At 36.1% G+C, this 12,881-nt stretch overlaps 2 protein-coding genes across 2 annotated transcripts; both read left to right on the forward strand.

Annotated features, from left to right (window-relative positions):
• The first annotated feature begins 1,901 nt into the window (after window positions 1–1,901).
• On the forward strand, window positions 1,902–10,170 carry LOC104236972 (mitogen-activated protein kinase kinase kinase 5-like). The gene is made up of 8 exons (XM_070166641.1): window positions 1,902–1,998; window positions 7,224–7,740; window positions 8,403–8,975; window positions 9,073–9,160; window positions 9,499–9,561; window positions 9,655–9,818; window positions 9,901–9,976; window positions 10,072–10,170. Exons 1-8 carry the CDS (start codon window positions 1,902–1,904, stop codon window positions 10,168–10,170), a joined length of 1,677 nt encoding a protein of 558 aa, XP_070022742.1.
• A 401-nt stretch (window positions 10,171–10,571) lies between these two features.
• LOC138886403 (mitogen-activated protein kinase kinase kinase 5-like) lies at window positions 10,572–12,156 on the forward strand. The gene is made up of 3 exons (XM_070167504.1): window positions 10,572–10,617; window positions 11,107–11,316; window positions 11,411–12,156. The coding sequence occupies exons 1-3, from the start codon at window positions 10,579–10,581 to the stop codon at window positions 11,480–11,482; spliced, it is 321 nt and encodes a 106-aa protein (XP_070023605.1). The 5' UTR covers window positions 10,572–10,578; the 3' UTR covers window positions 11,483–12,156.
• The last annotated feature ends 725 nt before the right edge of the window (window positions 12,157–12,881 follow it).

The following is a 12,881-nucleotide window of genomic DNA, read 5'->3' on the forward strand; positions in this document are numbered from 1 at the left end:
AATGTGGCATATGCTCGCAAGCAGGACACGACCATCGTAAATGTCCTTCAGCTGGTTTGGGTGGCGGTGGTAATCCAGCTCCTAGTGCAAGTTCATCTAATGTGCCTAACTATCAAGGATACACGTAGTGTTTTATTTTTTAGTAATATTGTTGGTAATAAGTGTATGTACTTGTTTATGTTGCAAGATGTATCAAATAAAATTATGTTTCCACAGCCTTGTTACATCTTATTGATATTTAATATTTTTCAGTTGAGTAAATTAATGAATTTCTCCCTCCCGTTCATGTAATCAAAAATAGTATTGGATTACAAAATGGAAATTTTTACGTTCACTTTCGAGCTTCACTCTAAAATTATTAGAAAACTACACTGTTATAGGAGGAAGATGTTTTATAAATAACTGAATATATATAGCGCAGTTAAATACTATGTTTTGTGTGTTGTCTTGTCGATCTGAAAAGCTGTCCGACTGCGAAAAAGCTATTTTGTATCAAAAAGAATCTTTAACACGCCAAGCATAGCGCGGCTAAATAATATGTTTTGTGTGAATATATATAACACAGTTAAATACTATATTTTATGTGTTGTCTTGTCGGTCTGAAAAGTTGTCCGACTGCGAAAAAGTTATTTTTATTAGAAAGAATCTTTAATACACAAAGCATAACGCAATTAAATACTACGTTTTGTGTGAATATATATATAGCGCGGTTAAATATTATGTTTTGTGTGTTGCCTTGCCTATAAATAACGGACGCATTCTAGTTGTTTTCTGCACTTAATCATAACAAATAGCAAAATTTTCTATAAAGCAGGTTTTTTTAGCTTTAATAAATGTCTGACCGCATGTTTGTACCAATGTGCCAGTGTGGCAAGCACTATATGATGGCGGACTATTGGGATGATGGTCAAGTTGGGCGCAGATACTGGATATGTGTGAACAGGTTTGGAGGCAACAACAGAAATTTTTGCAACTTCGAGGTATGGCTTGATGAACCCTGTGAGCAGGAATGCTACAAAAAATATTTGCAGTATCTTCATGATTTGACCAAAAAAAAGTGGGAATATGAACGAGAATATAAACGAGAAATTGCGGAGTTGAAGGAGAAACTCAAAGAGGTGGAAGAAGAAAAAAATAAGCTGGAAGAGAAATTTAAGTGGTTGGAGCAGAGAATACTAGGCGGTGGTGACTAAAACAATGACATGTATGTGTTGAGTGCGGTACTTTATCTTTATATTTCCCGTGTCATGTATTTTCATTAGTTGTACTGCATTTAAATTATGTTAAGTCTCTATATTTGTGTTTGTGTTGTAGTGTCAAAATAAAGAAGAAACGAGGAAATAAAAATATAATGCGCATATTATGTAAGCATAAAAATTATTGTTATTATTTATATAAAATAATATTTACATAGCGTACATAAAATACAAAAAGAGAATGCGCTGTAGCATGATCGTCAGTAGTGCTTGACAGGATCGGTAGAAGAGGCTGTCGGTCCATCATCAATCTACAAAACAATAAGTCAACTCAGTATATGAAAATATATATTAGTAATGTACATGTTAAGTCAAAACAAATTTCTTACCATGGTCTTGTCGGGCTTCTGAATATAAGCATTCGTGGGGTCCTGCTTAGCATCGCACAAAGTGGCCTCCGTGATAGGCTGAGATGAAGCGTTAATAAGAAAATTATAAAGTTATTTATGGCGAATCAATGAGATAAAAACAAATTTAAATTTACAAACATACATGCGCCTGTGAAAATCCACAGCACTCATCGATGATGAGCCATAACTCAGCTGGCGCCCACCATCCAGATCTCGGGTCGGCCGATCCTCAGCAGCGGTCGATGGGCCTAAAAAGAACTTCTCCCAATCTTCGGTAATGCTCTTGCCCGTGACAATGGATCTGATAGGGTCACCTGCGATGCAGCTGGAGTCAGTGCTAGCTGAAGGTTGTACGACGACATGCTGCTGGGATGCTCATCTGGCTGAGGGAGGTAACCCGACAGATTAGCTCCAACATCCTCATCAGGTGCCTCAACGCCCCCTTGTTGGGGACCACCTCCTCACCGGCCCCCACAACCCCATGGGGCACCCCTGCCTCATCGTCCCCTCGCTCGTGGTACATGCCTACCCCGATGGTAGTGCTCTGGCACCACATAAGCAGGGACTTGCTCTAAGCGCTCGTCCTCTATGGCTCGATGCAGTATCCGGGCATCCAGCTCTGTAACCTGTCGGCCATACTCCTGCAAAGCGACCGTAGGATTGCCGACATGCTGCTACATCTGCAGTCCCAACTGATGGACTAAATGTAGACCAATAGCCTGCACAACATATAAAATATAAATTACAAAACGCTATATTACAGTTATAAGTAAGAATACCAAATAACATATCAGCACCTCGTGCCTCCCGGCGTATGGAACATACCGACTGCCAACTCGATGAATAGGGTTCCCGACGAAAAGTCAGGTAACGCCGCGGTACTAGGGCATATAATCATGCTCAATATCCTGCCGACTCGGTGGGGAGGGGGGCGGAATCAGCTCTAATCGCTGGTCCCAAGTAAATGTCTGATCTTGTAGCCATGCCAAATATTGGTTGTCTACCTTGGTATGATCATCCCACTGGTAATGTGTGGTCTCCCAGGTGGGCAGTGTCGGTACGAGCTGCAGCCTGCCAAACTAGCGAAGTACCCGCTCAGTGGCATGGTGCTCCACAATATCAAGGTAGAACAACGGGATGGAAGAGCCCTACATAAGTCGGTCGGCCGAACAATAATCGGGAAAGCCAGCTATCAGCGCGTCGCTGTATGGCATCCAGATGAACTGTTAAGGAAGAACAGAAAATGTCAGTATATGCAACTTGTGTTTGAAGCAATGACAAGTAAACTTAGGTATACATTTACCTGTGCACCATCCAGCAAATTCAATATATCCCTACACAAGGATAGATTATGCCGAGCCTCGTACTCGCGTGTATATCCCCATCAGAGTACCCACCTCCTAGCTAGAGGGAGCAACTCCGATAGTACATCCGGATCTAATGGTGGTACAGGTGGCTGCAACTACAGAAACCACTCCCAGGTCCAAACCTAACATAAAAAGTTGACGTCAAATTTAAGATATATTTTTACTAGGTATGTTAAAATGAATAAAGTATTCGAATATGTTATCACCTGTAGTAGCGAAAAGAATCCAGCAACCTCACGCTGGGTGCCCATGCTCGCCCGACACATGCATCTGTACAAGTAGGTGAGAACAGCAGAGCCCCAGTTGTATGGGGTAAATCATCTAGCCGCTCAAGATGATGAAGAAATCTCAAGCTAACTAGGTTCCCCGAAGTGTTCGGAAACAAGAGCCCTCCAAACAACATGAGTGGCAGCAACCTCGTATATCGGTCAACATGATAATCTGGTGTACTGCCATCGATCTGAGGATGCAATGCCACCAACCATAGTCGAATAGTCATCACTGGAAAATGGATGGTCCCATGCAGTACATTCTCATCCTCTGGGCGGAAAGCAGTAAACCGTTATAGCATGTCCAGTTAATGCACACGTGTCATCTCTCTCATACTAGGCGATCGAGCAACAGGCAGTCCATCAACGGGCAGCCCATATAAAATCTCATGTCCTGCAGTGTGACGATGGCCTCGCCAATGGGCAGGTAGAATGTGTGCGTCTTTGGTCGCCACCGCTCTATCAAGGCTATGATCAAAGACCAATCGAGCTATAGTCGCCCGATCTCAATCATCTTATAGAAACCCATATCCCGCAGGCGCACGACTACACTGGTATGGAGAACTCTGTCATGTAGAAAGTCCCACATGTCGTCCACTCTCCTGGCGCGGAGAGTCTGGGTTAGTAACTCACCCTCCCATATGTGGGCGGACCTATGATCGCCCTGTAATGAGAGTAGTGCATCGCTGGAAGGTTCGGGATGAATAGGCGGCACCTCCATGTCGTCTACTGTAAATTAAATAACATTAATTACATATTAGTTTTATAATTTTATATGTTTGTTTGTAAATTAAATAATTAATTTTTATAATTATACAATATTTAATTATGATGTATTCACATAGGGGTTCCATGCTAGATATTTGAGGCCCTGTAGCACCAAAATATCCTAAATTCTTCCATGTGTTAGTTTTATTATAATTTTATATGTTAGTTTGTAAATTAAATAATTAATATTTATAAACAAATAATAACATAAGGGTTCCAGGTTCGATATTTGAGGCCTAGTAGTACCAAGATATCCTAAATTCTTCTATGTGTTAGTTTTATTATAATTTTATATGTTAGTTTGTAAATTAAATAATTAATTTTTATAAATAAATATTCACATAAGGGTTCCAAGCTCGATATTTGAGGCCTAGTAGCACCAAGATATCCTAAATTCTTCTATGTGTTAGTTTTATTATAATTTTATATGTTAGTTTACAAATTAAATAATATTTTTTTATAAATAAACATTCACATATGGGTTTCAGGATTAGTTTTATTATAATTTTATATGTTAGTTTGTAAATTAAATAATTAATTTTTATAATTAAATATTCACATATGGGTTCCAGACTCGATATTTGGAGCCTAGTAGCACCAATTTATTCTATGTATTAGTTTTATTATTTTACATGTTAGTTTTATAATTTTATATGTTTATTTGTAAATTAAATAATTAATTTTTATAGTTATACAAAATTTAATTATTAAATATTCATATATGGGTTCCATGCTCGATATTTGCGGCCCATTAGCACCAAATATATGTTGACTATAATTGGACAAAATTTGTGTTTGATCTATCAGTTATTTTGATGTATTTTTGAGTATAAGAGATACCTAAACTACATGGAAACTACGCTAAAAGGCACTACATTTTACTACGCTAAAAGACACTCTATTATACTATGCTAAAGGGCACTTTATTTTACTACGCTAAAAGGCATTATATTTTACTACCCTAATAGGCACTATATTACTAGTCTTTAAGCAAATAAATAATTTAAACCAGATAAAACACAATAAATATAATGTAATCACAAAAATACATATAAAACAGTAATAGTAATTTATTAACATTTTTATTAACAAATAATAACGATTTCATAATTTTTACATATTTTTTTACAACATTAATATCTTAGTCCGGATAAAAATAATATACCAATTTAATCACAAAAAAATACAAAATAACATACAACACATTCAAAACAACTAATATGCATTATTTATACGAGTTTGGACATAAACTAAATCGGAATACCTCGATTTATGTTTTTTCAGAAAGTTGAAGATTTGAAAATTTGACTCCAAAACAAGCAAACCACAACAATAGAAGGGTTGACTAAGATGTGAGAACAACAATATCTACTTTTTACGGGACGGGTGGGGTCTACTTGAGCTTTTTGGGACATTAATGGAGGGGGAGGGGGGCGCTGTGTTATTTTAAAACGAAGGGGGAAGGGGATCTGGGCAGAAACGTGGGGAAAGAGAATGGATTATTATTTATGTATATAAAACGTGGTTCATTATTGCGTTTTATATACTTGTCTTATCAGCTGCCAGGTAAATCGCGGTTTGTTACCGCGTTTTATACAAAATGCGGTTATGAACCGCATTTTACCTTAACGTCCCAAACGACCGTTAAAATAAACCGCGTTTATATAGAATGACAACTTTTTTTTATACTCAAAAAAATGTTTTGAGTCCCAAAGAACAACATTTCGATTCCGGACTCATAATTAAGAGAATCACCAAACCAGATTCTCCTTTTCTTTTTAATGAATCATTTTTCTTTGGTCCCATTTGATGACCCTTAATTCAAGGTGCATGATTGCTCCTCTACTCATTTAAAAAAAAGAATAAAAAACAAAAAATGATGTATACTCAATTAGGTCAACCTTTTGAAATCTGTTCACTCCTACTATACTAGCTTCAAAATTATATTTGATGAACGCTTTAACTGTTCTAGCATCATACTTAATGGTTGTTTGCTATGGCAAGTAGAAGATAGTACTTAAAAAGGGAACTTGACACTATATATAAAAAGAGAGAGAGAAAAATTTCATTTATATATTATTAATTCTTTTCTCAAAAAGCTTAAAGTGGTAGTACTATTGCATAATATAAGTTCCGGATAAACACAAAAATAAGAGGAAAATGAAAAAGTAGAGGTCGTAGAGTTAAATGAATCAATTTAAGGAAGGGAGTAGGTCCAATGCGTTGGTCTACATCGTACAAGTAGTCAGCTACATTAAATAAACAAGAAATATTTCTTACACTTTCTAAATTTGGAAATAATTCAACTTTAAACTATTCATTTTACCCATTTACTCTTGATGAAAAGTTTTTATAGTAACACAAATATTATGGTCCCACAAACCTTTTATCCCTTAAGCTTTTAAGAACACAAATTTCAAAAATTTCTTCTTTTTTCTTAAACCTTGTGCCAAGTCAAACTAGCTCGTCTAAATTGAAACGAGGGGTTATATAATATGTACTACGTCTATATATATAGTCTATTTTATTTGGGAAATGTGTTTGACTTTAGCTAGAAATAAGAGAAATGCTCTAGAATAAATAATACTCCTAACAGGAATTGAAATGGTTGTTATTTTGACCATAGGATAGAGATGGTTGCCCTGTCCCCCCCTTCGGGTGCCAATTACGTTGTTGTCGTCCTGCTAAATATACCCCCATTACATTATTATCCTATCCACCACCTTCCTTAATCCTTGTCCATTGCCTCCTTCCTTCTCCATTTTCCCGGTAACTCAAAGACGACGATTAGTCTGTCGTGTTTTCCTCCTCCTCCTCTTATGTGGTTCTTCTTAAATTATTTATTCGATGTTTATAAAAATATATACTCATTCATTTTGAGGTTTATATTTTCTTCAAACCTATGTTTTTTAAATTTATCAGATTAGATTCAAATTATTGATTCGTAGTTAGTTAAAAGGTTGATTGGTAGATACCGCTTTTGGGTTAATTTCCTCTCAAAACACCTATACATTCACGTTTTTAATGATCACCTCTTGCATGCAACGCATCACGTAATCGAGCTAGGTATGCATGGAGTTCAATTAAATTCCATTCCTCAACACATTTATGTTGTGTAAATAGGGAAAAACATTCTTTTTGTCCATAGATATAAGTTGTAGAATTCCGAGACTTTCTTGTTTTTTTTTTTTACTTTCTAAATCCGTCCATCAGAATTTCTGGCTCAGCGGTTGCATGCAATGCATTGGTGGCAGAGCGCATTCTCATCTTCTTCCTCGCGGGCCTCTTCCACCAGAAAAGTACATTCCGACGATAGCGTCATCGTCACGCGCGGAAGCAGACGGTGCATCCTGAAAGCAGCTCTCTTCGGCAGCCGTAGTGTTAGCCGTAGCCGCCATAATATATCCCGTAGGAAGAAGCACCAGCACCTTGCTGGGAATCACAACGACGTTGTAGATGAATGGCGTTCTCAATGTTCGTACGAGCATTCACCGGGCAGGGGTTCCTCGGAGGTTCGTCCGCCGCCTCAGCCCCTCCCTTTGCCGGACTTAAAGGTGCTGCTCCGTATAGACCCTAATTTCGTTCACGCCCCAAGTGTCCCATTGCCATCGCCTAGAGAAGGAATTTCGCATCATAATGTTGGAGACGAAACAGAGAGGGAAAAAGAAAGAGAAGCGGTGGATGTTTTTAACGGTGACGCCCATAATAGTGGTGGAACAACACGAGATGGGTATGTGAAATTTTGCTCAATGCACTTAGCTTTGTTTGTTTTTCAATTTTTCTCAAATGATCCATTTTTTTTATCACCTCAACTTTTGATGACATATGTGTTATCCCAATAATTATTTCTTCTATGCTATCTTCGGATTATTAGTATTTCTTTTTTCATGAATAATTCGGGCAGTACAATCAAATATTTTGGGGTTGTAGTTTGTCGACGGTGATCATATTTTGAATATTTCTCTAAATATAGAGTATATTCATATCTCACTTTATCTAATTTGAAATTGAGACGCAGTAGATCAAATGGAATACTTTTGCTCAGTTTCTCTTCCGTATTGTTCTCTTCTTTCCTGTTTGGGTAGAAATTTGCTAGCTTAAATCACATTCAAATGAGATAGTCCAGTTTATTGATTGGTATTTTCTCTTATAAAAGAGAAGGAAAAGGAGCAAAGTATAGGGGTTGCTTCACTAGGGATGGAATGAAGTTCATTGATACAGTTGTATTTTGCCTTTATTTTCGTTTCACTTTCAAAGTTTGCAAACAAATTTTGATGCACAACAATGAAACTTTTTTCTTTTCCTCTAGGCATGGCTAGCAATGAACACTCATTTGTAGGTTTTAGATTATACGTACAGACCTAATGTTTTGGTTCTTTGTTTATATCTCAGTAGACTATTAAGCCAAGATGGTCGAAAGAGAACAGAGCTGTCCAGGAAAACACCACCTCAGAAGTTGCTTGTGCCAGAAAGAATTGCTCCTGATTTTTGGACAAGTGCTCCAACTAGTCCTTATGCAAGTCCGGCGCGTAGCCAACTGAAAAGTGGTGATTTTATAATTAGTCCTCTTTTCATCACACCCCCTGGTGTTTTCCAAGTTTGGTCTGCCCCTGAAATGCCTCCTTCAGATACCCTTCATGGTTTAGGATTCTATTATAACAAAGCTTTTAGTGTTGATAATTCTCCTCTTCATAGTCCAAGATTAAGTCCTCAGCCAAGATCCAAGAGTCCAAGTGGGCCTGCTTCACCTTTGCATCATCCACCACCAAATGATCAGAGCTCAATGGCACGTCGTGAGAATTGTGCTCAAGGCAATGTCCATCCTTTACCCCTTCCTCCTCTAGCTATCCCTCCCGTTTCACCACCTACTCCAAAAACAGATATAACACCTGTTAAAGGCCAATGGAAAAAAGGAAAGCTTATTGGACGTGGGACATTTGGAAGTGTTTACGTAGCATCAAACAGGTATGTAAATGTTCTTCATGTTGCATATACAATGGCACTGTATATGACCTATCCTTCAATAGTTTCTAATGTGACTCCATACACTGTTCTTAACCAGAGAGACAGGAGCTTTATGTGCGATGAAAGAAGTTGAATTATTACCAGATGATCCAAAATCTGCTGAGTCTATAAGGCAATTAGAACAGGTCATATTTCCTTCATTTTCTTTGCTTCTTACTCCTTGAATACTTAGATTATGTGTATTGATCTTGATTAGTCCTAATCACAAATCATTAATGGGTACACCTGGCATTGGCGGAAATTTTAAAGTGGGGTGTTTCCATTCATCTACATGTTATATTTTAACTACAATAAAGCTTAGTCAATAAAGGAACTGAAAGGGGAGAAGTAAGGAAATAGAGACCATGTTTCATAAGTGTCTGCAGCTGAATGTCATTTCAATGAACACAATCTTTTGCCCCATAAGTTCCAAGCTTGAATTGGTTTCAACTTTTTGTAATCTCTATTGATTATGTTGGTGTAGGAAATTAAAGTTCTCAGCCAGCTCAAGCACCCAAATATTGTCCAGTATTATGGCAGTGAAATAGTAAGAAATTTCCCTTCTGCAGCTAAGTTGTAAACTTGATCTTTACATGCATTTAGTCTTCAATGGAAGTTATTTTCGTCTTTGATATTGCAGGTTGATGACCGGTTTTACATTTATTTGGAATATGTTCATCCTGGTTCGATAAATAAATTTATCCAAGACCATTGTGGAGCAATTACAGAATCTATTGTGAGGAATTTCACTCGCCACATTCTCTGTGGGTTAGCTTACTTGCACAGTAAAAAGACCATTCACAGGTAACAGTCAGGCAACTCAACTGTGATAGATAAAAGATATAGTATCTTCTGAAGAACAAATTGGAAATATTTTCTTGTGTAGGGACATAAAAGGGGCTAATTTGCTTGTTGATGCTTACGGGGTTGTCAAGCTTGCAGACTTTGGGATGGCTAAGCATGTAAGTTAGTGTATCTCAAGACATCTTTCAATTTGCACATCTTTTGTGAGTAAAGAATGGTATTCTATTCTGTGGAATATTCTGATTGACCCTAGATCTCTTGCTCTAAAATATCGAGAATCATAATGTCAATGAGAACAGTTATCTTGAGAAAGACAACAACAATATTAGTTGCAACAGTTATCTTGGACTGATAGATTGGTTGTTGTTGCCAGGCTTATATTTTTCGTTGAACATTAAGTCTTGTTATGCAGTTAAACGGGCACTCAGCTAACCTCTCTTTAAAAGGAAGTCCATATTGGATTATTATTATTATTATTATTATTATTATTATTATTATTATTATTATTATTATTATTATTATTATTATTATTATTATTATTATTATTATTATTATTATTATTATTATTATTATTATTATTATTATTATTATTATTATTATTATTATTATTATTATTATTATTATTATTATTATTATTATTATTATTATTATTATTATTATTATTATTATTATTATTATTATTATTATTATTATTATTATTATTATTATTATTATTATTATTATTATTATTATTATTATTATTATTATTATTATTATTGAGATGTTGAATGGAAAACCGCCTTGGAGTGAATATGAAGCTGTAAGAACTTAATTTCTGCATTTTTAGTATTAACGCGTTTCTTGAATGCTCTAGTAGATTAACAGGGCGCTAAGAACTTAGAAAATATTGACTAATCATGTTAAATTTTGCGCCATTGAGGGGTTATATAATTTTGTTGCTCTCACATATATGATTTCTGCCAATGTACCTCTTTTTTTGTATCTTTGGCCATCTAACAAAGAGTTAAAGATAACTTTCACTATGTCTGGAATTGCCTTTGATCAAACCGCAGAATCAAGTTACTGATCTATTAAGTCCTAATTTGCTGTTTGAATTTTATAGTATCAGAATTTGTGGAATGTTAGAAGCACAAAAACTGCGGCTGCATGAGTCCTTGTTTGAACTCTATTTGTCAAAGGCTTTCTTTGTATAATTTCACTAAATGTAAAGAGCAGGATCATGCAGTACAATATTAACCGTTTACGATCTTTCACCTTCACTCTATCATTAAAATTTTAACTATTGCAGGCTGCAGCGATGTTCAAGGTTCTGAAAGATACCCCACCAATACCTGACACATTGTCACCAGAAGGGAAAGATTTCTTACATTGTTGTTTCCGTAGAAATCCAGCAGAGAGGCCATCAGCTAGCATGTTGCTAGAACATCGATTTGTGAGACTCTCGCATCAGCCAGATGTTCCTTCTTTCGTCCAGCAACTTAATGTGATAAGATTGACAGTATGTACATTCAGTCCCTTCTCCTCCCCCTCTCCCCTTCTTCGCTTTCCTTTTTTGTTGGTTCTGTGCCTTTAAGCCAGTGTACCTATGACAGGAAAAGTTGCATTCTCAGAGAGAGCAGCTAAGTTATAAACTTGAATCAGTGCATGTATCATTAGAGAGATAACACGCAAAAGGAGCTGGCGAAGAAATAAACATTGCAATCCGAAGAATGGCATGCTCAGATGGTGCAAATTGACTTTAATGTCTGCCGACTTAAGCTTTATGCCTGATTAAGACAGGCCAGCAATAACATCATTCATATTCTAACATAAACAATGGCATCGCGTTATTTTGCTCGTTCAACTCTCATGCCCCTCCCCAGTTCATCCTCATTAACAGAGTGAGGCATTCTGGGCCGACTAATACAAGTACATATGCCCATCTGGTGCGGTGGCTTGGAAGCAAGCTACCTCGGCTATCTTCCGAAATAGTATTACTCATCTTTATTGATGTGGTTTTCTAAGGAGAGCTTGACTAGTGAAAACATTGCAGACCTTTATCATTGTGCTTCGTAGCCTGGAGGTACTCTCATACTCTCCCTCAGCAATTTGTAGAACTTGAGGGGAAGATACTTGTGTATATCCAGGGAAATTGCCCTGCAGACCTTGGATCTTACATGTAGAATTTGTGTATTACTAACAAAAAATGGAGCTTCAACGACAAGTATACAGATGCAATGACAGAAATCGAAGATATTGAAATGCTTTGAAAGTTGTATGAGTTAACTATCAATCTTTAAAGTATTTCTTGATTGCTTATTGCAGGGGCGGCTCAAGTGTAAATGGGGCCTAAGGCAAAAGTTTAATATGTGGCCTAAATATTTATAGAAATGTTATATTATATATTTTTATTTAAAATCTATTCTTCTAGCTTTTTGAGATGCAAAGTTGTTAATAATTTTGTTATAATCGATTTTTTCTAATAATCCCTTTTCAATTGATAATATAGCCAAGCCATTTAATCTTTCTTGAGACATTGTTGATCTTAGATAAGATTTATCAATTTTAATTTTGAAAAACTTCTTTCTGCTGAAGCAACTGTTAACATTATTCTATAAGCAATATAAGCATTTGGAAAAGAATCAAGTCTTTTTATTTGATTGAGTATATCCATTAGAGTATTATCTTCTACTTCTAGTATTTCTCTTAACACTTTTAATTCGGAAAATAAGTCTAAAACATCAATATCTGAGTGATTGTTGTGTTTTAAGGAACCTTCAAGGTTAAGACAATATTTCTTCAATTTCTCATCATCTAATGATCTCAATTTTTTACCATTAAATAGAAAACCAAAGATACTTTCATATACTTCAAACTGTTCTAATCTATTTTGAAGTGAAAAAATGGCTTGATCTACTATATATAGGAAGTAGGGGTGTTCAAAACCGAACCAAACCAACTATATCGGTTTGGATTGGTTCGGTTTTGTCGGGTTTTTCGGGCTTTCGGATTTTTTTGTTACATGAATATTATTTCAATCTTACTTTGTTAAAATTATAGATAAAACTTTGATAAGTGAATATA

This window comes from Nicotiana sylvestris, chromosome 2 (assembly GCF_000393655.2).
Source record: "Nicotiana sylvestris chromosome 2, ASM39365v2, whole genome shotgun sequence".
Lineage (NCBI taxonomy): Eukaryota > Viridiplantae > Streptophyta > Magnoliopsida > Solanales > Solanaceae > Nicotiana > Nicotiana sylvestris.